This window comes from Falco punctatus (genome assembly GCF_963210335.1).
Source record: "Falco punctatus genome assembly, chromosome: 6".
Lineage (NCBI taxonomy): Eukaryota > Metazoa > Chordata > Aves > Falconiformes > Falconidae > Falco > Falco punctatus.
Window position 1 is genome coordinate 71,457,808 of NC_137585.1, and position 27,742 is coordinate 71,485,549.

Sequence of the window (27,742 nt, forward strand, 5' to 3'; positions counted from 1 at the left end):
TCCTCATGGGTACCCCCTGCCCTGTAGCTGTGGGATTCAAGGAAAGGGGCTGGAGACTCATTCTCGGGGGTTGGGGAGGCACCTCACCACAGGTGCTGAGCAGGTGCTGAGGGTGCTGTGCTGCAGGGGTGCTGCGTGAGGTGGGCACTGACTTCACAGTGGATGCCCGGGCGCTGACCAAGACTGGGGGGCCCCATGTCAAGGCCTGGGTGGTCAACCCCTCGGGTGCCAAGACCGATACCTACATCACTGACCACGGCGATGGCACCTACCGTGTGGACTACACTCCTTATGAGGATGGTGAGGAACCCCCACCCACCCTGGGGACTCCAAAACCCCCAGAGGACCCTAACACCCCCCACAGTGACCCCAACACCCACAGAGGACCTCACGTCCTGGGCAAACATCCTCCATCCCCCAGGTGGGGATCCCCAGAGAGGTGCCCCACATCCGCCCCCCAACCCACATCCAAGTGGGGACCCCCCCTGTTCCCCCCCTGGCCGGAGATGTCCCCCTGTTCCCCCATAAGCAGGGACCCCCCAGTTCCCCCAGGCAGGGACCCCCAAAACACCTTGAGGCCCCCCAAACCCCAACCAGGGACCCCCAACCCCCTGACACCCCCATAGACCCCCAAATCCTGAGACCCTCCTTAGACCCCAGCCAGAGGCCCCCACAACCTCAACCAGGGAACCCCAAACCCCAACCAGAGACCCCCCAGTCCCAGCTCAAACCCCAACCAGGGACTCACAACATCCCTCCAAACTCCAACCAGGGACCCCTGAGACCCCCCTCCCCTCCATGGCAGGAGGGGAGTGACAGCCTGTCCTTGTATCCCCAGGCATGCACCGGGTGGAGGTGACATACAATGACGTGGCGGTCCCCAAGAGCCCCTTCCGTGTGGGGGTGGCAGAGGGCTGCGATCCCAGCCGTGTGCGGGCACATGGGCCTGGCCTGGAGGGTGGCCTTGTCGGCAAGGCAAACCGCTTCACTGTGGAGACCAGGTGGGCACTGGACCCCCCCCCCAGCCACCTCGCACCCCTGTCACCAACCCACCACCTCCAGCCCCTCCCATGGATCTGCCACCTCCATCCCATGTCACCAACCTGGCGTCTCTGTCTCATGCCGTGGATGTGCCACCTCCATCCTCTTGCATTGGATTTGACATCTCCATACCATGCCACAAATGTGCCACTTTCATCCTCTTGTACTGGATTGGCACCTCCATCCCCTGCCAGCAACCCTCCACATCCATCTCTTGCCATTTGACATGCCACTTCCATCCCATGCCACCAACCCCCCATCTCCATCCCCTGCCATGGATGTGCCACTTCCAACCTCTCTCCACCTGCTACCGATGTGACATCTCTGTCCCCTTGCCATGGATGTGGCACCTCCATCTCTTGCCACCAACATGGCATCTCCACCCCCTGCCGTCGATGTGCCACCTTACTCCCCTCAGCGCACACATGCCACCTCCATCCCACTACTATGGACATGGGACCTCTGGCTGTTTGCCATGGAGGTGGTACCTCTATCTCACTACCATGGATGTGGCCCCCCCAGCACCCACCATGGACATGTCACCCCTACACCAAAAGCCAGGCCACCCCTGGCAGCGTCCCTGAGTGGTGTCACATCCCCAGGGGTGCAGGCACCGGGGGGCTAGGCCTGGCCATCGAGGGTCCCTCCGAGGCCAAGATGTCCTGCAAGGACAACAAGGATGGGAGCTGCACAGTGGAGTACATCCCCTTCACACCTGGGGACTACGATGTCAACATCACCTTCGGTGGCCATCCCATCCCTGGTGCGTGGTGGGGCTGGGGGGGCCAGGGGAAGCTGGGGGGGGCTGTGGGAGCCACCAGGGTGGCTGTGGGTTGGAGATGGTTTCCTGGGGGCAGGTAGGTGCGCTTGTGTGGACCCCATGTCCACCCCCTGCTGTCCCCATGACCATGCAGACCCTATGCCCACACTGACCCCATGCCTGTGCTATCCCCACAGCCATAGCTTTGGTGTCCCCATGCTCATGTTGGCCCCGTGGACACACTGTCCCTGTGCCCGTGTTGACCCCATGGACACATTAACCCCACAGACCTGCTGTGCCCATGCCTGTGTTGACCTCACGGACATGTTGACCCTGTGCTGACCCCATGGCCATGCTGTCCCCTTGCTGTGCTCATGCTGTGCCTATGTTGGCCCCATGCTTACCTTGACCCTGTCCCCACACCACCCCCCTGCGTGCACTGATCCCTGCCCACTGCCACAGGGAGCCCCTTCCGGGTGCCGGTGAAGGACGTGGTGGACCCCAGCAAGGTGAAATGTTCAGGACCAGGGCTAGGCCCAAGTGTCAGGGCCCGGGTGCCCCAGACCTTCACTGTGGACTGCAGCGCAGCAGGGCTGGCACCTCTTGAGGTCACGCTGCTGGGACCCTCTGGTATGTGGGGACACACGGCGGGGAGGTGGTGGGGGGCATGGATGGAGGGGGAGCCCGGTCCCATGGATACCCTGCTCCAAAGGGTGTCCAACCTCATGGATATCCTTCTCCATAGGGTGTCCTACCCCCAGGGACATGCTGCCTAGAGATGCCCTGCCTCCCTAGTGTGTCCAACCCCATAGGTCTGAGGCTCCATAGGGTGTCCTGCTCCATAGAGCATTCAACCCCATAGAAGTCCTGCCCCACGGCATGTCCTTCTCTGTAGAGTGCTGTGCCCTATGGCTACTCTGTTCTGCTCTGTGGCCTGTTCTCTGTGGAGTGCTCTGCCCCATAGATACCCTGTCCCATGGGATGTCTGGCCCTACGGCAGGCACTGCTCCATAGGGTATCCTGCCCTACATGATGCTGTACTCCATGGGATGCTCTACACCATGGGGCACCCTGCCCAAGGATGCCTCGTCCCGTGGGACGCTATACCCCATGGAGCACCCTGCCCTGCTGATGGCACCGGCCCACAGGTCTGGCAGAGCCCGTGGAGGTACGTGACAATGGTGATGGCACCCACAAGGTCAACTACACCCCAGCCACTGATGGGCCCTACACTGTGGCCGTCAAGTATGCCGACCAGGAGGTGCCACGCAGGTGAGGACCACCACCCTTGGGTGACTGGGGAGGACACCCCCACCACAGCGGGGGGGTCCCAGCACCCTGCTGACCAACCCACGCCCACCCACAGCCCCTTCAAGATCAAGGTGCTGCCCGCTCATGATGCCAGTAAGGTGCGCGCCAGTGGGCCAGGGCTGAGCGCCAGCGGCATCCCCGCCAGCCTGCCTGTTGAGTTCACCATCGATGCCCGTGATGCCGGTGAGGGGCTGCTCACTGTCCAGATCCTGGTGAGTACCCAGGGGCCATGCTGTGGTGGGGGGGCTCATCCCCAGGAGGTGATGGAGTGCTGGCACATGTGGGATGGGAGGCTGAGCACCCATGTGGTTCTCTTGTGCCTGTGCCGTGAGGCACTGGGGTCCTTGTGGTATTTGTGGGGTGCCCTAGCACGCATGCCATAGGGTGCTGAGACCCATATGATGCCCTGGCACATATGCCATTGGGCGCTGCAACCTGCATGGTGCATCAGTGCTGCCCTGGCAACCATGCCATTGGGTACTGAGCCCCATATGGTGCCCTGGCACCCATGACATTGGGTGCTGAAACTCATATGGTGGTCTTCCACCCATTTAGTGGGGTGCTGAGCCCCAGTGCCCTGACACCCATGCCATGGGGTGCTGAGCCTTTGACATGCATGCTATGGGGTGCCGAGGCCCACATGGTGCATGGGTGCCATCTTGGCACCCATACCATGGGGTGCTGAGACCCACACAATGCCCTGGCACCCATGCTATGGGGTTCTGAGCCCCATATGGTGCTCTTACACCCATTCAATGGGGTGCTGAGCCCTATATGGTGCCCTGGCACCATGCCATGGGGTGCTGAGCCAGGTGGTGCCCGCAGGACCCCGAGGGGCAGCCCAAGAAGGCGGCGATCCGGGACAACGGGGACGGCACCTACACGGTCTCCTACGTCCCCGACCTGCCGGGCCGCTACACCATCACCATCAAGTATGGGGGGGACGAGATCCCCTGCTCCCCCTTCCGCATCCACGCCGTGCCCACCGGCGACGCCAGCAAGTGCCTTGTCACAGGTGGGCCCTGCCCCATGGCATCCCTCGCTGCCCTGCGGCATCTCCCTGCTACCCTATGGCTTCCCCATGCCGGTCCACAGCATCCCTGTGCTGCCCCACAGATTGCCTACGCAGCCCCACAGCACCTCCATGCTACCCAGTGTTGCTCCACAGCATCCCCATGCTGCCCCACGCTGCCCCCCAGACTACCGACGCTGCCCCCCAGACTACCGACGCTGCCCCCCAGACTACCGACGCTGCCCTATGGCATCCCCACTGTTCTGTGGCACCCCCATGGCATCCCCCAAGCTTCCCCATGGCATCCCTGTGCTGCCCCATGGCATCCCCGTTGCCCCACAGCACCTCACCCCACCCCAGGCACCCTGCGTTGCCCCATACCACCCCATGGCTGCCCCCACCCCCTGCCCATAGCTGCTGCCCCTCCCAGCACCCCTGTCTGCCCCACTGCTGCCCTCCACCACACCCCTCCCACCCCACTGCTGCCCCCCAGTACTCCCCGCCCCTTCCCACCCCACCACTGTCCTCCACCACCACCCAGCCCTGCCCCATGGTGCAGTGGGGCTGAGTGGGTGCCCCCAGAGCAGAGCAGGACGTGTTGGCCCCCCGGCCCCCCCCGGAGCCCCCCCGGCCCCCTAACACTGCCCCCTCACTCCTTCTTATTTGCTTTTCCCTGGTCTCTCTTTGCAGTATCCATTGGGGGCCATGGACTGGGTAAGTGGCGCTGGGGGGCTGGGGGGAGTTGGGGGGCTGGCATGGGGGTCCCAATGACCTTGACCTCCCACCAAACCCTCCTGCAGGTGCCTGTTTGGGTCCCACCATCCAGATCGGGGAAGAGACGGTGATCACAGTAGACGCCAAGGCGGCCGGACAGGGGAAGGTGACCTGCAAGGTGTCCACCCCAGATGGGGCTGAGCTGGACGTGGATGTGGTGGAGAACCATGACGGCACCTTTGATATCTACTATACTGCCCCTAAACCTGGGAAATATGTCATCACCATCCGCTTTGGAGGGGAGCACGTCCCCAACAGCCCCTTCCATGTCCTGGTGGGTGTTGTTGAGAGTCTGTGATGGGGTGGGATGGAGCTTGTGGTCAGCACCATGGGGTTGGGAGGCTGTGGTGGGCACCACGGAACTGAATAGGGGTCAGCATGTAGACCATGGGGTTTGGAGACCGTGATGATCACCATGGGGTTGGGAACCCATAATGGGGTGCCATAGATCTTACACCTCCTCTCTGCCCCACGGCATCAGGCCACAGAGGAGCCCCCCACCACCACTGAGAACCTCCGGCCCTTCAATCTTGTCATCCCCTTCACAGTGCAGAAGGGTGAGATCACAGGTATGGGGGCAGGGGGTTGTGGGGGGATTTTGGGGGTGCATGGACCAGGCTGTGGGCTGTGGGGCATGAACCACCCCCCCTCCCGGTGCCTGGCTGACGCGGTGGCCTCAGGGGAGGTGCGGATGCCCTCGGGGAAGACGGCACGACCCAACATCACTGACAACAAGGATGGGACAGTGACAGTACGCTACGCCCCCACCGAGAAGGGGCTGCATGAGATGGACATCCGCTATGATGGCAACCATATCCCTGGTGAGACCACTGGGGGCTATGGGGAGCCTTGGGAGGCACTGGGAGGTGGCTGAGCAAGGCTGATGCCACCTTACCCTGGTTGGGCACCCATGGGTTGAGCAGCCCACCACGGTATGGGGTGTCCCCATGGGTTCCCTGACTGTCATCCCATGTGTCCCCAGGGAGTCCCCTCCAGTTCTATGTTGATGCCATCAACACCCGACACGTGAGCGCCTATGGGCCGGGGCTGAGCCACGGCATGGTCAACAAGCCTTGCACCTTCACCATCGTCACCAAGGATGCTGGGGAGGGTGAGTGGTGGCCAACAGGGGCACCAGGAGGTCTGGGAAGGGTTTGGAGACCCCTCAATGCTACCATCAGGTTTTGGAAAGGAGCTGGGGACCCCCTCACGCCTCCTGACACCCAACCCATGCCCCTCAGGTGGGCTCTCATTGGCAGTGGAAGGTCCTTCCAAGGCAGAGATCACCTGCCAGGATAACAAAGACGGGACATGCACTGTGTCCTACCTGCCTACCGCCCCTGGGGACTACAACATCATCGTCCGCTTCGATGACAAGCACATCCCAGGCAGCCCCTTCACTGCCAAGATCACTGGTGAGATGGGACCCCTGTGGTCTTAGGAATACCACTAAGGGCATTGGGACCTCCGTATGACCATGGAGATGCCTGCATAGTTATGGCCATGGGGGCACCTGTATGGCCACTGGGAACCCATCACACAGCCATGGTGTCCGTGTCCATCCCTGGCCACCAGGACCCCATCACATGGCTATGGGGACCTTGGGGGGCCTTGGGGACACCATCACATGGCCACAGGGACACTGTCCAGCTCCAGCCATGGGGATCCCATTCACACAGCCATGGGGACCATGTGCACGTGGCCATGGGGACCTCATCCATTCCCAGCCTCCAAGACCCCTTCACATGGCCTTGACCACCCCTGCAGGGCCACCAAGACCCCATCACATGGTCCTGAGGACCCAGGCATAGGGCTTGAAGGACCCTATTCGCACATCTATGGGAATGCCATCCACCCCTGTCCTTGGGACCTTGTCCATCCCCACCACCACCTTGGGCTGCCATTCCCTTGGCCCCAGCTGATGGCATCTCTATAGGGGACGACTCCATGCGGACATCCCAACTCAATGTGGGCACCTCGACGGATGTCTCTCTGAAGATCACAGAGACAGACCTTAGCCTGCTGACGGCCAGCATCCGGGCACCATCAGGCAATGAGGAGCCCTGCCTACTCAAGCGGTTGCCCAACCGCCACATTGGTGCGTGGGGGACAAAGGGACAGTGGACTGGAGACACAGTGACATGCACATGTGGGACCAGGAGGATGTGGGCACAAGAGAGCTGGGACATGGGATCTAGGGTGGTGGGCACAGAGAGAGGGTGATGTGGGAGTTGGGGACATGGGACAGGGGATGACAGGGCTGTGGTGTCACAGAGATGGGTGATCCCCTGGCATTGGGTGCTCATGGCTTGGTGGCTGCAGCCAGGGCACAGTGCTGGTGGCTGGGGCCTGGTGGTGGTAGCCAGGGCTGGTAGAGGTGGCTGATATTGGTGTCTCCTGCCAGGCATCTCCTTCACACCCAAGGAGGTGGGCGAGCACGTGGTGAGTGTGAAGAAGAGTGGGCAGCACGTCACCAACAGTCCCTTCAAGATCCTGGTGGGGCAGTCGGAGATCGGGGACGCCAGCCGGGTGAAGGTGTGGGGCAAGGGGCTGGTGGAAGGTCACACATTCGAGGTATCTGAGTTCATCGTGGACACACGCAGCGCTGGTGAGACCACACTCCCTGGGACCACGGGTGGGGATGGTGTGGTCATGGTGGGGAGGTGGTGACCATGGTCATAGCCATGATGGGATGGTGGCCATGGCCAGAATGGGATGGAGGTTGTGGTTGTGGATGGGGTGCAGTTGTGGCCGTGTGAGAGTGGGATGGTATTGCTGTGGCTGGGGTTGGATGGTGGTCGTGGTGGTAGCATGGCCAAGGCCCAGAGGAGATGGTGGCCAAGGCCATGCCATGGCTCTGGCTAGCATAGGATGGGGTGGTGGCCGTGGTTATGGCTATGGCATGATCATGGCCAGGATGGGGTGGTGGCCTTGGTGTAGCCATGGCCAGGATGGGCTGGGCTAGTGGCCATGGTGTGAGCATGGCCAGGATGGGGGACAGCAGCAGTGAGACATCTCTGAGCATGTCCCTGTGGCTTCCTAGGCTATGGTGGGCTGGGCCTGTCCATTGAGGGTCCTAGCAAGGTGGACATCAACTGTGAGGATGTGGAAGATGGCACCTGCAAGGTCACCTACTGCCCCACTGAGCCTGGCAACTACATCATCAACATCAAGTTTGCTGACAAACATGTCCCAGGTGGGGACGGGGGGGATGAGGACACATAGGGTGGCACATGGGAACCCAGACCGCTGGGTCCCCTCATGGTGACCAGATCCCTGAGGTGGCTGTCACCCGCAGGGAGCCCTTTCACAGTGAAGGTAACAGGTGAGGGGCGCATGAAGGAGAGCATCACACGCCGGCGGCAGGCCCCCTCCATCGCCACCATTGGCAGCACCTGTGACCTCAACCTCAAGATTCCAGGTAGGGGCTGGCTTTCTTCCTCCTCTTCCTCCTCCTCTTCCTCCTCCTCCACGGGACTTGGGGATGGGGACAGGGAAACATCTTGGCCGCTCCAGCTCTGATTTCCGCCTCCTTCTTCGTTTTCTCCCTGTCTGTCCATGTGTCCGTGTCTGTGTCTGCCTGTGTCCTTCCATCCATCCGTGCCTCTGTCCACGTGTCCATCCATGCATCCCTCTGGGTGTGCCTCCATCCCATGTCCACCCACGTGTCCATCCATGTGCTCATCTGTCCACACGTCTGCTTGTGCCTGTGATCATCTGCCCATCCACCCCTGCTCCCGTCCATCCCTGCAACCACCCTTACGTGATCCCTGCATCCTTCCATCCCTGCATCCTTCCATGTGTCCATCCATCCCTATGTCCATCCACAACTCCATCCTTCCGTGCCCCCACCCATGCACCCATCTGTGTGCCCCTGCACCTCTCCCCGTGCCGTCTCCGTCTCATTGGGTGCGGTGGCCGGCAGGGAACTGGTTCCAGATGGTGTCAGCGCAGGAGCGCCTGACACGCACCTTCACGCGGAGCAGCCACACCTACACGCGCACCGAGCGCACTGAGATCAGCAAGACGCGGGGCGGCGAGACCAAGCGGGAGGTGCGGGTGGAGGAGTCCACCCAGGTCGGCGGGGACCCCTTTCCCAACGTCTTCGGGGGCTTCCTGGCCCGCGAAGGCCTGGGCTCCTTCAGCTCCATCGCCCGTGGCCAGGAGGGTGGGTGCTGGCCAGCGGGGACCTGCGTGGGGTGGGAGTTGTGCTTGCACAGGGGCTGTGCGTGCAGGGCAGTGTGTTTGCACCATGGCTGGCGGCAGTTGGTGCAAGGGAGCAGCTTTCATGCATGCTGTGCTGGCACGAGGGCTGGCTGCACTTGCACAGGGAGTGTGCTTGCAGGGGACCGTGCTTGCACGTGCACGGTGCACATGCAGGAGACTGTGCTGGCACCGCAGCTAGGCTTGCACAGGAGTGGGCTTACACAAGTGTTGGGTACAGCTGGATGTGAGAGTGTGTTTGCACAAGGGCTGGGTGTATTGGGGCAAGGGAGCAGGCTTGCACAGGCGCTGTGCACACGCAGGGTTTTGTGCTTGCATGGGGGCTGTGCATGCAGGGGAGTGGGCTTGCACCAGGGTGGGTGCAGTTGGACATGGGAGTGTGCTTGCACGGGGAGTGTGCTTGCACAAGGGCTTGGTGTACTGGTGCATCAGAGTGTCTTTGTGTGGGTGCTGTGCATGCAGGGCAGTGTGCTTGCACGAGGGCTGGGTGTGCTGGGGCAAGGGAGTGGTCTTGCAGGGGTGCTGTGCTGGCACGAGGGCTGGGGGCACTGGCACAGGGAGTGTGCTTGCAGGGGCACTGTGCACATGCAGCGGGATGTGTTTGCACTACAGCTGTGCTTGCACAGTGGCTTGGTGCACTGGGGCATGTGAGTGTGCTTGCACAGGTACTGTGTGCTTGCAGGGCAGCACACTTGCACAAGGGCTGGACACACTTGCACATGGGAGTGTTCTTGCACGAGGCTGGCACTCACTGGAGAGGCTGTGTGCTTGCACAGGGGCTGTGTATCTCACGGGACCTGTGTGACCTTGCACAGGGGCTGTGTGCTCACACCAGGGGCCAGCATGGCCCCCTCCCACACCAGGTTGCCTGTGGCCCTGGCATGAGGCCAGGACACATGCCTGTGTCCCAGGAGCTCTGGGGACACACTCACACGCACAAGGCTGCCTTGCACATGCGCGGTGACCAGGCACCAGCTGCTGTGCTCACAAGAGAGGGTCTGCGCCCCTCACATAGGGACATGCATGGAGGTTGGGGGGGCAATGCTGGCCCTTCACGGAGTGGAGCCCTTTGCACAAGACACAAGCGAGTATACACACTCACAGGAGTGTGCATGCCCTTAGTGTAATTGTGCAAACTCACAGGCACGCATGCATGTGTCTGTGTGATGGCAAGCATGCAGATGCGTGCACATGCTTCCAAGTGCACACACATCCTTTACACGAGGGTGCACAAGCGGGCAGCATTGTGCTCACAGGTGTGTGCATGCCCTTACCACAAGTGTGCAAACTCACAGATCTGTGGCAGGCATGTGCATGTGCGCACATGCTGCAAAAATGTGCACAGGTGGGTGTGCACACTCATGGAGGTGTGCATGCTTGTGCTTACAAGCGTGTGCATGCATGTGCATACATGTCCTTTGCCTGAGGGTGCACACTTACAGGGGTGGGCATGCCCTTAGCACAAGCACGCAAACTCACAGGTGTGTGTGCACATGCAAGTGTGCAGATGGGTGCACACGCTTGCAAGGCCCTGTGTGTCCTTTGCATGAGGGTGCACACTCCCCGGGGAGGATTGCACCCAGCAAGGGTGCGCATGCAGACCATGGCGGGTGTTGGGGTGGCAGGGGGCTCCCCAGTGGGTGCTGGGGTGGTTGGGGTGATGAGGTGCCGAGGTGCCATGGTGCTGATGTGCCATGGTGCTAGGGTGATGGGGTGCAAGGGTGCCCTGGTGCTGGGATGCCCTAGTGCCATGGTGATGGGGTGATAAATTGCCATGATGTCCTAGTGCCATGGTGGTGGAGAGATGGGGTGCCAGCGTGCCATGGCTACATGGTGCTGGGGTGGTAGGGAGATGGGGTGCCATGGTGCCAGGGTGCCACAGTGGCAGGGTAATGGCATGCCATGGTGCCATGGCTACACAGTACTGGGCTGCTGGAGCAGCTGCTGGGGTGCCATGGTGCCAGGGTGGTAGGATGCTAAGATGCCATGGTGCCAGGGTGCCCTGGCTACATGGTGCTGAGGCTCACGGGGGTGATGGGGTGTCCTGGTGTCCCCACAGGTGAGACGTCTCCACAGGAGCTGGCAGCGCAGGTGCTGAGCCCATCGGGGCAGCGGTTTGAGGCGGAGGTGCTGGCAGGAGGCGCAGGGGTGTACAGCGTCCGCTTCGTGCCCCAGGAGATGGGTCCCCACACTGTCAGCGTCAAGTACCGTGGGCAGCACGTGCCCGGCAGCCCCTTCCAGTTCACCGTTGGGCCCCTGGGCGAGGGGGGTGCCCACAAGGTGCGGGCGGGGGGCACTGGCCTCCAGCGCGGCGTGGCTGGCGTGCCAGGTACGAGAGGGCAGTGGGGGTACCCAGGGTGCAGCTGGGGGGGATGGGGGTGATACAGTGAGAGGTGGGGTGGATGCACTTGGCAGGGGTATGGGTGCAGTCTGGGGGGTGTGGGTGCAATGGGGGTATAGGTCTGGGGGGGTGAGGGTGTAGCTGGGAGGATGCAGGTGCTATGGGAGGGTGCAGTGGGTGTGGGAGCTATGGGTGGGGGGTTAGGGGTGCACTTGGGGGGGATGTGGGTGCAGGGCCATGAGGGCATGGCAGGTGGGAGTGGTGCTGGCCATGGGGTGCCAGAGGAAGACAGGGGCACCCATGGGTCCGTGTCCTCCCCAGCTGAGTTCAGCATCTGGACGCGGGAGGCGGGGGCCGGGGGCCTCTCCATTGCCGTGGAGGGGCCCAGCAAGGCCGAAATTGCCTTTGAGGACCGCAAGGACGGATCCTGCGGCGTCTCCTACCTCGTCCAAGAGCCCGGTGGGTCTGGGGGTGCCCCCCACTCCCCAAACACCCAACCCCCCCGGGGAACACGCCCACTCCCTGCCAGGGCTGTGCACTGTGCTGGGGGAGCAGGACCCTCGTGCAAGGTGGGACCCATGTGCAAGGGTGTCCCTGTGCGGGTGTCCCTGCGTATGGTGTGCCTATGCAAAGGTATCCCCAAGGGAGGGTGTCCCTGTGTGCGGTGTCCCTGTGTGAGGCTGCCCGTGTGTCCCTAGGTGACTACGAGGTCTCCATCAAGTTCAACGAGGAGCACATCCCCGACAGCCCCTTCGTGGTGCCCGTCGCCTCCCACTCCGATGACGCCCGGCGCCTCACTGTCACCAGCCTTCAGGTGCCCAGGGACATGGGGATACCCACTCACCTCCCGTGTCACCCTGCACCCCTGGGCTCCCCAGGCATCCCCCAGGTCACTCCTGGGCCACCTTGTGCCCATGTGGCACCCTTGGGACCCCTGTGGTGCCAGCCTGTGCCCCTCACACCGACCCTGTTCCACCCCTGTGCCCCGTGTGATCCCTGGGTGCCCCGTGTCACCCCAGGCCACATTGTGCCCATGTGGCACCCTCGGAACCCTCGCCCCATGCCACCCTTGTTGCCACCACTGGTGTCCCCCATACTGACCCCATGCCCCGCCTCCCCCTCACCCTCTCGCTCCCTGGGGGTCAGTGCCAGTGCTGTGTCCCTGCAGGAGACTGTGACAGTGAACCAGCCGGCATCCTTCGCGGTGCAACTGAACGGGGCACGCGGTGTCATCGATGCCAAGGTGCACACGCCTGCTGGCGTTGTTGAGGAGTGCTATGTCTCCGAGCTGGACAGCGGTAGGACACAGGGACACAGGGACCTGGGGACATGGGACTTGAGGACACGGGGACATGGGGACATTGTGACACAGGGACATGGGAACATGAGACTTGAGGACTCAGGGACGTGGGGCATGGGGCATGGGGATACAGGGACATGGGAATGTCGTGGCGTGGGAACACAGGGACAGGGACATGGGGGTTGCAGAGGCACAGGGATGCAGGAACCTGGGAACCTGGGGGTGGGGGAACACAAGGACATGGATACAGAGGGTGCAGGGACATGGACATGGGGAGTGCAGGGACACAGGGAGGCAGGGACATGGGGACATGGGAACATGTGGTCACGGAGGGTGGGGACACGGGGACATGGGAGTTTGGGGACACAGGGGGTGTGGAGAGATTGGGATACAGGAATGCAGGGACACGGACCTGCAGTGTCGGGGTGGTCAGTGACATGGTGCCACCCCCAGATAAGTACGCCATCGGGTTCCTGCCACGGGAGAACGGGGTGCACTCCATCGACCTGCGCTTCAACGGGCGCCATGTGCCCGGCAGCCCCTTCAACATCCGGGTGGGCGAGCAGAGCCAGGCTGGTGACCCTGGGCTCGTCACCGCCTACGGCCCCGGACTCGAGGGCGGCCTCACAGGTGACACCGCTTGCTGGGGACCTGGCTCAGCGCGGTGGCAATGGGGACGTGGCCGTGGTCAATACCGTGGCCATGGGAGGGTGGTGGTGGAGATGCGGCTGTAGTACTGGAGACATGGCTACGGGGTGGTGGCACAGCCATGCCCGTGGGGTGGTGGCAATAGGGACATGGCTGTGGTAATGGGGACATGGTTCCAAGGTGGTGGCAATAGGACATGGCCGTAGGTATGTATCTGTGGGATGGTGACAATGGCCATTGTCAATACCGTGGCCGTCAGAGGGTGGTGATGATATGGCCATGCCTACAAGGTGGTGGCAACAGGGACACGGGCATGGTATGGGGCCACGGCATGGTCTGGTGGCAATGGGACGTGTCTGTGGTATGGAGCCATACCTTGGGGTGATGACAACAGGGACACAGCCAAGCCTATAGGGTGGTGGTAAGTGGGGACTGCCACGGTGTGGTGCCAGCACCTGACCCACCTGGTGCAGGTGTGTGCTCGGAGTTCCTGGTGAAGACGGCCAACGCCGGGGCGGGTGCGCTGGCCGTCACCATTGATGGCCCCTCCAAGGTGAAGCTGGACTGCGTGGAGTGTGCCGAGGGCCACCGCGTCACCTACACCCCCATGGCCCCCGGCAACTACCTCATCTCCATCAAGTACGGTGGCCCCCACCACATTGTCGGCAGCCCCTTCAAGGCCAAGGTCACCGGTAATGATGGGGGGGGGGGGGGGGTGATGGGTGACAGGGCGTCTCCAGGGTGGTGTGACAGGGGGGCCCCAGGGTGACATGATGGGGTGGTCACCAGGGTGGCGTGATTGGAGGTCCCCAGGGTCCTGTCACAGAGGGGCCCCAGGGTGACGTGGTAGGGAGTCCCTGGGGTGACATATTGGGGAGCCTGCGGGGAGTCCCCAGAGTGGGGTGACAGGCTGGGGGTGTCCCCAGGGGTGGGCTGATGGCATCCCTGCGCCCCCAGGCCCGCGTCTCTCGGGAGGACACAGCCTGCACGAGACGTCAACGGTGCTGGTGGAGACAATGACACGGGGAGGGACAGCATCGCGGGGCCCCCCCACTTTTGGGGGTCTCCCCAAGTTCTCTTCGGACGCAGGGAAGGTGGTGGCACGGGGGCCTGGGCTGGCCACCGCCTTCCTTGGCCAGAAGAACCACTTCACCGTCGACTGCAGCAAGGCCGGTGCGTGGGGTGGGCCTGGGGCAGGTCCTGAGGTGCTGGGTGGGAGGTGCTGGGTGAATAGAGTCTTGGGGTGTTCTGGGGGTGATGTCTGGGATGGGTCTGGGGTCTGGCAAGGGGCACATTAGGTCAGGGGAAGGTCCAGTGGGGGAGACCAGGGGCTAGTGGGAGATGTGGTGGATGTGGGGGGGGTCCAAGGTGGTCAGGGGTCCCAGGGGGATGTTGTGGGTTAGGGAGGGTGTCCAGGGTCTGGCGGGGGGGGTCTCAGGTCTGGTGGGGGGGTCCAGTGTCTGCTGGGGAAGGCAACAAACCTGAGGTGAGGGTCCAGCAGGGACGTCTGGGGTCTCATGAGCAGAGTGAGGACCCAGTGCTGGACCTCCCCAGGTACCAACATGCTGATGGTGGGGGTCCACGGCCCCAAGACCCCCTGCGAGGAGGTCTATGTCAAGCACATGGGCAACCGGATCTACAACGTCACCTACACAGTCAAGGAGAAGGGGGACTATGTCCTCATCCTGCGCTGGGGCGATGACAATGTCCCCGGCAGCCCCTACCGTGTCACCGTCCCCTGACCTCCCAGCACCCACGGGGTGGGGGGGTGGGGGGTGGGGGGGTCTGGGGGGTTCTGGCAGGGCCCAAAAAGGTTTGGACCTATCAATAAAGCACTGCAAGACTCAAGAGTGCTGTGATCACTGGAGGGTCCTGGGGGGAGGGGATGGGGGGCCTGGGACAGGATACTGGTGACCATGTGAGTCTGGGGCCATGCATCAGCATCTGCGGGGACTCCAGGGTAGGATGCTGGGGTCCAGAGGGGGCCCAGGGGCAGGTTATCAGGGTCTGTGGGGTCCATGGCAGGACACCAGGATCTGGGGGTGGTGCAGGGCAGGAACCCAAGGTGCTGGGGTGGGACAGGGTGCCTAGGACAGAGTGCTGCAGTCCAGGGGGGGTCTGGGGCAGGGCATCGGCTCCAGGGGAGGGCCCAAGGCAGGACATCGGGTCCGGGGGGGGCCTGGGGGAGTCCCGGGCAGAATAACAGGGATCCTGAGATAGGATGGGGGAGTCTGGGGAGGGGTCTAGGTCAGGATAAGGGGGATCCTAGGGAGGTCTGAGGCAGGATACTGGGGGTGGGCTGGGGGCCTGGGGCAGGATACGAGGGTCCGCGGTGGGGTCCTTGCCAGGACACCAGGGTCCAGGGGAATCCTGAAGGAGTCTGGGGCAGGATACTGGGGCCCCGGGGGGGTCTAGGGCAGGATACTGGGGTCCGGAGGGCGAGTCCTGGGCGGGGGGCGGGTCCAGAGCAGGACACCGGCACCAGGAGCTCCGGGGGCGCTATGCCGGGGCCCCACGCTCCCTCACTGCACGGCGTGCTGCGCATGCGCCACGCGCGGCCGCACCAAGCGCGGGGGTGGGGCCAGAGCGGCGGGGCGGGGCCATGGGGCGGGGAGGGGCCAGCGGGGCAGGGGCGGAGCTCGAAGGCACGGCTTGGGCGGGGCGACAGAGCAGTTGCCCGGGCGACGGTAGGCGGGGCTAAAGGAGGGGGCGTGTCCTGCGCAGCGGCGCATAGAGCTGCTTAATCCCCTGCCTTTTGTCCTGGATGTAAACAGAGAAGGGAGGGAGCCTTTTTTTAGACCAGGCCTGGCCCTTGCTTAACTTGACCCCACAAGGATTCAGCTACGTCCTCCTCTATTGATATTTTTCTATAGGCTGACAAACAAAGCTGACTTTGGTATCCCAAAGCTTATCTATAGCTGTTGGCATAGCTGTATCTAGTGGCCATATGTGCCCAGATATTCCCACTGCGGCGGGCACTGCGTGATGTTTTGCTGGCTTTGAAGCCGCCCCGGCAGCGGGGACCAATATCCCCTTACACATTCTCCTCCAGAAATAGCTTGGGCTGAGCCTTCGGGCCTGGGCCAGCCAAAAAACCCCTGATCCCTGTCTCCTGGGGGCATCTTCTCTGGGAACAGTGATATCCCACGGCCACTGGCAGCTCCTCCTCTTCCTCCTGGCGGAATCGGTGCGGGAGAGGCACGATGGCCACAGATACCTAAAATTCAGGCTGCTGTGGTGAAGAGTTGGGAGGTTGAGGTTGGGTTGAAGAGGTTGAGGTTGGGCTGGGTTGGTGGTGACCATGGGGCATCTCCCCACCAGCCCGAGCTGACCCGGGGCGCTGCCTCTTTTTTTCTGCCCAGATGACCCGGACACCGACGACGGGTTTAATTATAAGCAAATGATGGTGCGAGATGAACGGCGCTTCAAGATGGCTGACAAGGATGGAGACTTGACTGCCACCAAGGAAGAGTTCACCGCCTTTCTGCACCCCGAAGAGTACGATTACATGAAAGATATAGTTGTGCAGGTGGGTCCGCTGCAGCTGGTGATCTTGCGTGAGACAGTGGTGTTTATGGCAAAGAAGGAGGTGGAGAGGGCTGGAAATCAGGCTGTTCACCAGTAGCAGTCCTGCAGTGGGGTGGCCTCGAGCAGGTCAAGCAGATGTGGGTCAGGGATGGCCAGAGGCAGAGAGGATTGGCCTGTCTGTGTGGAGCACAAAAGCCGGCTTTGGGGGTTTTTTTTGAACGTGTAGATGGCACCCTCATGCTTGCCGGGGCTGGATCAGTCCCAGTGAAGGGGTTGCTGTGGGGGAGAATTGCTCCGAGCCCAGCTAACCATCCTCTCCTGCCTGCAGGAAACCATGGAGGACATCGACAAGAATGGGGACGGCTTCATTGACTTGGAGGAGTACATAGGTGAGACACCAGTGCCTCACGCCGCGTCCCCTTTGTGTCCCCTCCTTGCCCTGTCTGGCAGGAGCAGCTGCTGGCATGTGCTTTCTCATCCCTGCTCCTCCTCCTGGAATTTCATTATCTCTCTTAACTTCCTAACTTTAGACCTGCCCTGCTCCTCCGTCCTCGCTGTGGGATTTCTGGGTTAAATCCCTCACCGGTGACAGGCCCTGGGTGCTCAGGGTGGGACAAGCAGCTTCCAGGCCCTCCGAGGGAAGGGAGCATCTGCTCCCATTCCAGGATTGTCCGCTCTTGAACGCGGCGGGGGCTGCCTGGCCCTGCCTCCTCCCTTGGCAGCGGTGGGACACCCAACAGCTGCCCTTTTTAACACCCCTTATCTGAAATGGCAAGCTTCGGCGGGGGAGGGGGGCGGCGAGAAGCACGTCTGGCTCCAAAGTATGTCAGGAGAAATGCCGCCTGCTTCTCCAAACTGATTTGAAGCAGCGCTGTCAGATTTTGGGTGGGAATTTAGGGAAATAAGCGTAAAAGCTGTCCTCAAAGATGGAAAGGGCAAGCTCTTGAGAGGAGGACAGGGGGGTCTCGTCGTTATGCTCTTGGAAGCAGCAGCCCACACGCCAATCCTGGGGTCTAACCGGGTGCAATCCATGCTCCTGTGGGCTGGGGGAGGCGTGCACGTGAGTCCCACCAGCATGGGATCTGGCAGAGGGGGTGTGCAGCCCGGTGCCGTGCCTTCCAGGTGACATGTACAGCCACGATGGGGACGCTGATGAGCCCGAGTGGGTGAAGACAGAGAGGGAACAGTTTGTGGAGTTCAGAGACAAGAACCGCGATGGCAGGATGGACAAGGAGGAAACCAAAGATTGGATCCTCCCTTCGGATTATGACCACGCTGAGGCAGAAGCACGGCACCTCGTCTACGAATCCGACCAGAACAAGGTGGGAACCTGCCGAGAATATTCCCCCTGCCCGATTCCCTGCTGGAGCTGGGCCCACAGCCTCTGACTTGACAGCTCAGAGAATTTCCTTTCCCCAAGGATAATGCAGATGCCCTTTGAAACGGCTCGGCACGTGCCTTCATTAAGCTGTTTAATTAAGAGTTGCCTGAGCACGCGCTTCCTACAGGGGTTTGGCTCCTCCTGGGGCAGCGCGCTTCATCCCTTGGAGGGTCAAGTGGGCTTTGCTGGAGCTGGGGAGGAGAGGAACGGAGCCGCCGTGGGGTAAATAATCGGAATTTCTGTCTCTGCTCTCTCGCAGGACGGCAAGCTGACCAAAGAGGAGATCGTGGAGAAGTATGACTTGTTTGTGGGGAGCCAGGCCACAGACTTCGGGGAGGCCTTGGTGCGACACGATGAATTTTAAGAGCTGTACAGAGAAAGCCGTTTCTTAAATAATTTATTTTTTACAGTTTCTGGGATTATCGTAAGAAACATTTTTCGCTACTGAGACTGTTATTTCAGGCGATGAGGTGAAACAAAACAAAATATCTCTTCCCGTCCTTTTTTTTCCCCCTCCTCTTCCTTCTTCCCAAAGGGATGGGGACTCGCTGGTCTGAAAACCAACTCTTTTATTACGACACTTTGTGGGTTGTTTTGGTTGGAGTTTTTTTCACATTTTCACATTTTCACATTTTATGGTCTTAACGAGTTCTGGTTTATTTTTGTATTTGGTTTGGTTCCACATGAAGTGAAGAAACACGTATCCTGACAAGGGTAGAGCAATGGCAACGGTTCCCCCCTTGCCCTGCCTCGCTCTCTCCCCCTTGATTTGTTGGTATGTGCTCAGCTCTGCTCTTTTAAAATTACAATTAAAAAAAAAAAAAAAAAAAATACAAAAAAATCCCACCACCCTAGAACAAGCCAGAGAACAATAGGGCCAAAAGGAAAAATAAAACCAGAGGTGAGTCATGCTTGTTTTAGACCGGGCTTTGCAAATCCAAACACGGTTCATCTGTCCCGTGGGGAGCTGTGCTCTCAGCTCCGCGCCTCTGGCAGGATTTGCAGGCAGCCCTTGCCTGCGAGCTGCCCGTGCTTCTCCTGGCTCCCGGGAAGAGCTGGACTTGCAAAAACCCCCTAAAACGGCAGCAAAGCCTGGCCCGTCCTCCTGCCGCGTCGCCTCCCGGTCAGGCGAGCGCTGCAGGCTGCTCCTTATCCAGAAACGGGCGCGGGTGCTCCCTCCGCCAGCCCAATTAACGAGCCTGTTAATTCACCAGAGCCACACCGGTGCAGTGAAACTGATGGCAACTCGAGCCGATATAGTTTCCCTCTCTGTCAAAACTGCTTTCACGCTTCTGCAGCCCTGGGGCCTCGCTCAAAGTGCCTTTTATCACCCCAAAAACGCCACGAAGGAGGAATGGCGAGGCCAGCGCCTGGCTGGGCACAGGGGGATGCTCGCCGTGCTCCCGTCGCACCCGTAGCATGTCATTGTTCTTTCTGGATTTATTACTAATAATTATATTTTTTTAGTTTTTTTGGTCTTTTTAACCGTGCATTCGCTGCTTCGCCCAGGGACCTCTCGATTCCCTCTCACAGCCCGCTCACCTCGTCCCTGCACGCTCGGCCAACCCGCAGCAACGTGGATCCTGCTCTGGCGGCATCAGGCAGAGGTTGGTGCCAGCCACCCGCACCGAGGTGGGAAAAACACCCCGGCTTCTCCCTAAAATCGGTCTCCAAGGGTTAAAAGCGCGGACTATAACATATATATACTCCTCGTATTTCATGTACCTTTCATAAAGTAATGCTTTTGATATAACTCAATGGGTAATTGGATAATCCCATGCCAGACCCGTGCAGTGAATGCGCCTTTGGCGCTCGCAGACTGAGCCGAAGGGGAGCACTGGGGAAGAGTCACCGACGTCCCCAGCTCCTTCCCCCCAACACCAAAGCCCTCAGCAGCTTCGGCACGCTCTGCTTTCTCCACCCAGAAGGACTCGGAGCTCGTGGCTCCTTGGCGTTAACAACTTCAGACACTAATTTTGGTTCCCGGCGCAGGGTTCGCCCCGCGTTCCCCCCCTCTCCCCGCCCACCGTGTTTATTCCTCCAGTATTTCTCCTCTCAGGATGATTTAATTTTTATCAATCTGGTGTAAACGGCGCTTGGCGGCCGTGCCGGAGGATTCTGTGGCTCAATAAACCTGTTTACATTCACCCCATAAGGCGGTTTGGGGGCTTTGCTGTGCGACTCCTGGCCCTCGCGACAGAATTGCTCCAGTTTTACCCCCAGAAATATGATGGGGGGTGGGGGTGGCCCTGCTCCGTGGCACGGTGCTGCCTGGATCAGCCCCCGGATCACTCGGGACGGGGATAACTTAATTTGGAAGTGTTTACGTTTCCCGGGAAGGGCTGACGCAGCCCTGGCGGCCCCCCGGCATCCCTCCCCCAGCACAGGGCAACCCCAGACCACGGCTCCCCTCTCGCCATGGGCATGTCCCAGGGGGCTCGGCCAGGCCCCCTCCCTGCCCCACAAGTTGCACCCCAATCCCGGCACCCTGTGCCCTCGGGGGGCTGGGGGTGCCTGGGTTCTGGTTGAGTCCTGCCCTCCTGTCCCTGCTGCCCCACTGCTGCAGTGTGGGGCCTCAGCCCCATGGATGTGAGCCCAGCACCACCCTGACCCTGTGGATGGGAGCCAGCCCCACGGATGGGGGGGCTCAGCCCCACACTAGCCCCATGAATGGGAGTTCAGCCCCACGGATGGAGGGTTCAGCACCACCCCAGCCCCATGGGTGAGGGGAGGGGCAGCATTCCACCCCCCTGCCCCACCACTGCTTGTGTGTCCTGGGCAGGACAAGGAGCGGGGTCCTGCAGTGGCATCGCTGTGGGATTGCAGTGCCGTGGGGCTGAGCCACCCGTCCCCACCGACACGTAGACTGGCTTGGCATTGTCTTCAGATTGTGGCGGTGGTTTATTGTCCCACTCAGCACCTACATTCTAGGCTGGCCCTGGAACCCTGGGGCAGCTCCAGCCCCATAGCGAGGACAGCCAGGGGCCTGGGGCAGGTGCTGGCGGCTCTTCAGCTGGGGCTGACCTGGCTGGAGGAGACGGACGAGACCTCCGTCCTCTGGGCCGAGCTGGAGATATCAGACTCATCTGTCATGGGCTTCCCACAGACCGTCTCCATGATGCAGGCGCGGAACTGTGGTGACGGGAACGCAGCCAGCTCAGCCTGGGGAGTCCCACATGTCCCCTGTCCCCATCCCCAGGACTGTCTTCCCATCCCTGACCCCGTCTCCTGTCCCCACGGATATGGTACCCACAGCCCTGGAGATGGCCCTGAGCATGCCCAGGTGTCCTCAGGTGTCCATCCCAGTCCCTGGGTGTCCCTCATACCCCATTGTGCCCCATCCCTGGGAGGTCCCCAGTCCATTGGCACCAGGTGTCCCTGGTCCCTGCTCCATCATCGTCCCTAGACCCTGGGCATCCCAGGATGACCCTGGTCCCCATGTGTCCCTGGTTCCCAAATGTCTTTGGGCACCCTGAGATGTCCCCAGTGTCTGGGTGTCCTTGGGCACCCCTGTGTGTCTGGGTGCTCCTAGGTGTCCTCAGTCCCTGTGTGTCCTCATCCCCAGGTGTCCCTCATCTCTGGATGTCCCCAGTCCACTAGCATCTTTGGTGCCCAGTCCCTGGTCCATGGCCATGCCTTGTCCCTGTGCATCCCTGAATGACCCTGGTCCCCATGTGTCCCTGGACATCTTTGGTCCCCCGATGTCCTTGAGCACCCCTGGATGTCCCCAGCGCCCACATGTCCCTGGATGGCCCTAGTGCCCCCATGTCCTGAGGTGTCCCCGGGGCACCTGTTTGTTCATGAAGCAGTAGATGATGGGGTTGTAGACGCAGGCGCTCTTGGAGAAGAAGGCAGGGATGGTGACCAGGCGCAGGTCAAGGCCGTGGTTCCGGTTGTTCACCATGTACATGGCCAGGGCCGCGTAGGGCACATAGCAGAGGCAGAAGGAGCCCACCATCACCACCACCATGCGGGACACCTCCCGCTCTGCCTTCTGCGTTGTGGCCGACTCCTGCTGCTGCGCAGCCACCTGTGCCCGAAGGAGGGGGTCAGGGGCCCTGGCCAGGCCTCCTGTCCCCCTGCCTGCCCCCCTGCCTGGCCTTCGGTACAAGCAGGCCTTCCTACTTCCACCCCTCCTTCCCTACGTCCCTCCAGCCAATCCTCCATCCTGATGACCCTCCACCCCTCTTTCCCTCCCTCCCACCCTCCCTTTGGCCATCTCTTCTTCCTCCCTCCATCCTTCCACCCCTCCATCCCTCCATCTTGCCATCCCTCCATCCCTCCATCTCTCCATCCCTCCAGCCAATCCTCCACCCCTCTCTCTCCTTCCCTTCATCGTGCCCACCCTCCACCCCATTTCTCCATCCTGCCATCCCCCCACCCATCCCTCCATCTCTCCTGCTCTCCATCCCCCTTTCCCACCCTCCCTTCAGTCATCTCTCCTTCCTCCCTCCTTCCCTCCCTCCCTCAATCCCACCTGTCATCCCCCCCCAGCCCATTGCCATCCTCCCGCACTCACACGTAGCGTGCGAAGCCCCCATGCTCCCCGTGCCTTCAGCCTCAGCAGACCATGGTGGTTACCCCAACTCCCACAGCCCCACCAGACCATAGTGGTCACCCCAGCTCCTCCAGACCCACCAGACCATGGTGATCACCCCAGCTCCCACAGCCCCAGAAAACCATGGTGGTCATCCCCACACATAGCCCCACCAGACCACGGTGATCACCCCAACTCCCCCAGCCCCACCAGACCATGGCGGTCACCCCAACTCCTGCAGCCCTACCAGGACTGGTCAGCCCTACCTCCAGCCCCACCAGACTGCGGTGGCATCCCCCACCTACCTCCGGTGGCCCCCACAAAGCCCTCGAAGGAACACATGTGCTTGCCAAATACAAAATAACCCTGGGAGCTGGAGACAAAGACAGTGAAGACACTGAAGATGCAGGAGATGAAGCCGCTGAAGGAGATGTTCACCAAGATGTAGTTGAGAGGTTGCCTCAGCTTCTTGTACTTGACGGTGACCACCAGGACGATGGCGTTGAGAGGGGTGCCCACCAAAAAGACAAAGCCCATGAAGGCGGTCTGCAGGTAGAACGCCCACAGTGGGGCAATGTGATACTGGGGACCATCCCAAGGTCCCACTGAGGACGCATTCTTGAAGCGATAAAACTCCTGTCACCAGATATGGTGATGGGGCTGGCGGGGGGGTGTGGGGGGACATGGTGGTCCCCTGCCCTCCCCCTTCTGATATACCCTGCCCAGCCCCAAGCCACTTAAGAGCTGAGGGAGGGATCAAGGCTTCATCCTTGGGCAAACTTGGGGATTAGGGGGGCTAATCTGGGCTGAGACCCTAATCAGCCTCCCTAAGCTGGGCCGAGCCGATTGCCAGGGCTCCTGGGGGATTTGGGGGGGACATAAGGGCCCCTCCCCGGCCCACCTTGGGGTTGGGGGGTCCCCAGGGACGCAGAGGGGACCCCAAGCTTTGTCCTGTTGACACTGAGATGTCCCAGCCCAGTGTGGCCTGGGTTGGTGCAGGGGGGAGGTTTGGGTTCCCCCAGGGGGGCATCTCAGGGGAAGGGCAGTGCTTTGGGGGTGCAGTGCTGGGGGTGCACTGATGAGGGGTCTGCAGAGGCGTGCAGGGCTGGGGGTGCTACACTTTTGGAGTCCGTTGTGGGGGTGTGCACTGCTGAGGGGTGCATGGTTGGGGAGTGCACTTCTGGGGGTGCATTGTTGGGGGGTGTGCACTTTTAGGGGGTGCATTGCGGAGGGGTGCATGGTTGGGGAGTGCACTTCTGGGGGTGCATTGTTGGGGGGTGTGCACTTTTAGGGGGTGCATTGCGGAGGGGTGCATGGTTGGGGAGTGCACTTCTGGGGGTGCATTGTTGGGGGGTGTGCACTTTTAGGGGGTGCATTGCGGAGGGGTGCATGGTTGGGGAGTGCAATTCTGGGGGTGCATTGTTGGGGGGTGTGCACTTTTAGGGGGTGCATTGCGGAGGGGTGCATGGTTGGGGAGTGCAATTCTGGGGGTGCATTGTTGGGGGGTGCACTTTGACGGGGGCACATTGCGGAGGGTGTGTGCACTTTTGGAGGGGGTTGCATGGGTGGAGGTTCATTGGGGGGTGCATTGTGTGGGGTGCGTGCATGGTGGGGGTGTGCGCTGCTGGGGGTGCATTGTTGGGGGTGTACTGCTGGGGGTGCATGGTGGGGGGATGCATGGCTAGGGGGTGCATGGTTGTGGGGTGCGCTGCCAAGGTCGCGGGGCTGTGCTCATTCGGTGGGCTGCCCAGCCAGTGGTGCCCCCCGTGCCCTCGCCCCATCGCAGCCCCCCGGCCACCGGCGCTGGCCGCCACCCACCCGTGAGTAGTGGGGGGGTGGAAGAAGCGCGGCGAACGGCTCGTTGGTCTAGGGGTATGATTCTCGCTTAGGGTGCGAGAGGTCCCGGGTTCAAATCCCGGACGAGCCCAAACGCTTTTTCTTGCCCCCCTGCACCGCTTTTTAGGCCCCTCCCCCCGCCATTGCGGGGCCTCCTCTGGGGGCAGGAAGGATGAGCACAAGCCGCTTAGGGGGGGATTAAGGGTGCTCGGGCCCCTCCCGGCTTGGGGGCACATATAAAGGCGGGCTGGGGTGAAGGGACAGCGGGCTGGGGGCACACCCCTGGTACCCACGCAGAGTGGGGGGTGCGTGGGTCTGTGTCTGTTCTTCGTGGGTGCCTGGGGGGGGGGGGGTGTGCACCTCTGAGGGTATCTGTGTGCTTGTGGGGGGGGTGCACAGATCGGGGGGTGCCCACCCGTGTGTGTGACCAGGGGCACCTTATGGGGCGTGGCGTGGGGTGGGGATGGGGACAGAGAGGGGACACAGGGAGGGGACGTGGCCCCAGTGGGGCCGTACTGTGTCAGCCCGGGCTGTACTGGGTTGTACTGGGCCATACAGGGCTGTACTGGGTCAGGTTAGATATGGTCATGCTGTACTGTATACCATACTGTACCAACCTATACTGTACCAGGCTGTACTGGGCCATACTGGGCTGTACTGTACTGTACTGGGTCATACAGGGCTGTACCGGGTCAGGTCCAATCTGGTCATACTGTACTGTATGGTACCAAACTGTCCCGCACCAGGCTGTTCTGGATTGTACTGGGCTGTACCAGGTCAGGTCCCACCATACCGTGCCAGTCTATACCATACGGTACCGTACTGGGCCATACGGTACTGGCTCAGACTGGGTTTATCATACCGTACAGCACCGCACCGCACCACGCCATACCGCTCCGCACGGTGCCGCATGGTGCAGGGTCAGGCCGTGCTGCGCGGTGCTGTACTGTACTGGGGGGGCAGGTCGTACTATACTGTACCGGGCTGGGCCATACTGGGCTGGGTCATACCGTACTGTATCATCCCGTGCCATCCCCTCCCGTCCCATACCATCCATACCATACTGTCCCATACATACCCTACCATACCACACTGTACTGTCACGTACTGTGCCATACCATACAGGAGCACACCATACCACACCATAATGGACTGTACCATACACACCATACTGTACCCTACCGTACCATACAATTCTCAGTGTGACAGTCACCTATAAGGTCATCACTCTCCCTGGTTCAGGAACCTCCCCAAGCCATCAGACAAGACCCATACACAGACCCCTCCCGCTGTGAAAGCTGACCCCCCCTCCCCCACAGCAGGGGCTGGCTGGGTCCTGAGGAGCACAGGGACCCAGGAGGTCTGGCTGCCACCACCCCCACCCCCGGGCCCCAGCCCCTGCCGCACTGCCCCCTTACGTGCCCTCTGGAGCCATCAGTAGGCTGCAGAGCGAACACTCCCGCAACGCATCCTGAAGCGGGGGGTAGGGGGGAAGGACCCCAGGGCAGGAGCGCTGGGGGCACTGATTGTGGGGTGATGGTATGGGACAGTGGCACTGGGGGGGGCCGCTGCTCCCCCTGAGTCCCTCCCGCCCATGGAACCCAGGCGTCGGGGAGGGTGGGGCCGCCAGGGGGGGAGGGCGGGGTCACCCTGGCAAGGGGGAACGTGGTTGCCAGGGCAAACAGAGAAAGCCACCCCTGGAGACAGCTGCCCCGTAAGGGTTCCAGGGCACAGGGTGCCCCACAGCAGAGCGGCAGAGCCGCAGAGCCATGGACCTCAAGGACTCCCCCGAAGAGGGTCCCCCGTGGAGAGTTGGCCAAGTCACGACAATCACACCAATATGGCTACATGCCGTGCTCACTTCATTAAACAAACAGGTCATATTTATAACTTAAACTGACCGCTCACCCGACTTTACACACAGGTGATTGGATAAGTCTCTGGGCCACGTGGGGTCCGTGTCGCTGACTGGTGGGCATGCTGCAGGCTCCTGACCAGAGTGTGCCGATGAGAGTGTGACGATTTCAAGGTTCCCAGGGCTTGCTCTGCACCTGGCTTCTTGTTTGTGCATAGCTTGTTTTCTTTCTCCCACTGCTTGTTCCCAGGACAGCTTCAACAAACAGGCCTGGGTTGTCCATCCCAGACAGTGGTAACATATGTCCTCGGTCCTTTAAAAATCCCTATACATATCCCCCTTTTTCTTTTTGGACAACCCATGTCTGTTTCACAATAGATGTTAAACCTTTCTGCACACAAGAAAATAAACAGCTAAAACCTACGAACATTACAATGATTATAACAAAGCGTATTCCTTCCATCAATAACGTCTTTAACCAACCTGTTATCCCCAATCCTCTCAACCATTCATCGAAGGGATTATCATCAGCAAGAATATGCTTCATGTTTCCCTGCAGTCGTGACAACTTCTTGTGCATCGATACGGAATGATTGGAAAGGTTCATACAACACATCCCTTCAAAATCCTCACAACTGTGTCCATGTGCTAATAACAAAAAATCTATTTCAGCTCTATTTTGTAACATAGCATGCCTAACACTATATACATCAAGCAATAATGAACTTAAAATCTGCGATGTAAGATTAAATTGTTTCTCTCCCCAGCACGCTAACCTTCGTATATTCTTAGCATCTAATGCAGCCATTGCCCCCGGCATAAATATGGAGGCTAGGACATTTGCTGTTACAGACTGTAGATCGACTCGGTCATTACATGTTTCATCAGAGGTGTGCAGTGCCCTCCGTGATCTATGAGATTGTTGAGTCATTTTTAATGTCTTTCATATGTGGAGCAAAGTCAAACACCCTAAATAACATGGTCCACTGACAGGATACAAAGGAATCCCTGGCCACGCTCTGTCCCTACATATCAGAAAGACTCCCGGTGGCAACTGATAACCCTCTGATATATCTATATGGAAACCCCCCGTTTTCAATTCACCCCAAACAGATGAACTGGTTAGATTTTGAAACCCTGTATAAAACCCCTGTTCACCTTGACGTGTAAGCCATAACTGCCACGGGTCACCAA

General features: G+C 60.7%; 3 protein-coding genes across 4 annotated transcripts in view; 2 read left to right on the plus strand and 1 right to left on the minus strand.

The window, feature by feature from the left end:
• FLNC (filamin C) overlaps positions 1 to 15,254 on the plus strand; it is a 32,178-nt gene extending 16,924 nt beyond the window's left edge. The window contains exons 22-47 of one of the 2 annotated variants that reach the window (XM_080393872.1): positions 127 to 300; positions 839 to 1,001; positions 1,644 to 1,804; positions 2,264 to 2,431; positions 2,950 to 3,073; positions 3,168 to 3,324; positions 3,938 to 4,127; positions 4,815 to 4,838; positions 4,925 to 5,172; positions 5,380 to 5,467; positions 5,579 to 5,719; positions 5,881 to 6,009; positions 6,140 to 6,313; positions 6,835 to 6,996; positions 7,303 to 7,506; positions 7,942 to 8,094; positions 8,197 to 8,319; positions 8,824 to 9,066; positions 11,182 to 11,451; positions 11,785 to 11,922; positions 12,162 to 12,277; positions 12,632 to 12,761; positions 13,217 to 13,393; positions 13,885 to 14,103; positions 14,369 to 14,584; positions 14,966 to 15,252. In XM_080393872.1, coding sequence (XP_080249998.1) covers positions 127 to 300; positions 839 to 1,001; positions 1,644 to 1,804; positions 2,264 to 2,431; positions 2,950 to 3,073; positions 3,168 to 3,324; positions 3,938 to 4,127; positions 4,815 to 4,838; positions 4,925 to 5,172; positions 5,380 to 5,467; positions 5,579 to 5,719; positions 5,881 to 6,009; positions 6,140 to 6,313; positions 6,835 to 6,996; positions 7,303 to 7,506; positions 7,942 to 8,094; positions 8,197 to 8,319; positions 8,824 to 9,066; positions 11,182 to 11,451; positions 11,785 to 11,922; positions 12,162 to 12,277; positions 12,632 to 12,761; positions 13,217 to 13,393; positions 13,885 to 14,103; positions 14,369 to 14,584; positions 14,966 to 15,153 — 4,280 coding nt within the window. In that variant the 3' untranslated portion in view covers positions 15,154 to 15,252. Of the gene's footprint in view, positions 1 to 126; positions 301 to 838; positions 1,002 to 1,643; positions 1,805 to 2,263; positions 2,432 to 2,949; positions 3,074 to 3,167; positions 3,325 to 3,937; positions 4,128 to 4,814; positions 4,839 to 4,924; positions 5,173 to 5,379; positions 5,468 to 5,578; positions 5,720 to 5,880; positions 6,010 to 6,139; positions 6,314 to 6,834; positions 6,997 to 7,302; positions 7,507 to 7,941; positions 8,095 to 8,196; positions 8,320 to 8,823; positions 9,067 to 11,181; positions 11,452 to 11,784; positions 11,923 to 12,161; positions 12,278 to 12,631; positions 12,762 to 13,216; positions 13,394 to 13,884; positions 14,104 to 14,368; positions 14,585 to 14,965 lie in introns of both variants that reach the window. The other variant, XM_080393873.1, reaches the window with a different exon arrangement.
• Positions 15,255 to 15,998: 744 nt separating this feature from the next.
• Positions 15,999 to 20,073, plus strand: LOC308066508 (calumenin-like). Its single transcript, XM_080393890.1, has 5 exons — positions 15,999 to 16,098; positions 16,774 to 16,940; positions 17,268 to 17,328; positions 18,062 to 18,261; positions 18,580 to 20,073. Exons 1-5 carry the CDS (start codon positions 16,014 to 16,016, stop codon positions 18,682 to 18,684), a joined length of 618 nt encoding a protein of 205 aa, XP_080250016.1. The 5' UTR covers positions 15,999 to 16,013; the 3' UTR covers positions 18,685 to 20,073.
• Positions 20,074 to 21,329: 1,256 nt separating this feature from the next.
• Positions 21,330 to 24,020, minus strand: LOC308066328 (ultraviolet-sensitive opsin-like; the record flags this gene model as incomplete). Its single annotated transcript, XM_080393459.1, has 4 exons — positions 21,330 to 21,452; positions 22,111 to 22,461; positions 23,104 to 23,493; positions 23,976 to 24,020. 4 exons carry the CDS (start codon positions 24,018 to 24,020, stop codon positions 21,330 to 21,332), a joined length of 909 nt encoding a protein of 302 aa, XP_080249585.1.
• Between the last annotated feature and the right edge of the window lie 3,722 nt (positions 24,021 to 27,742).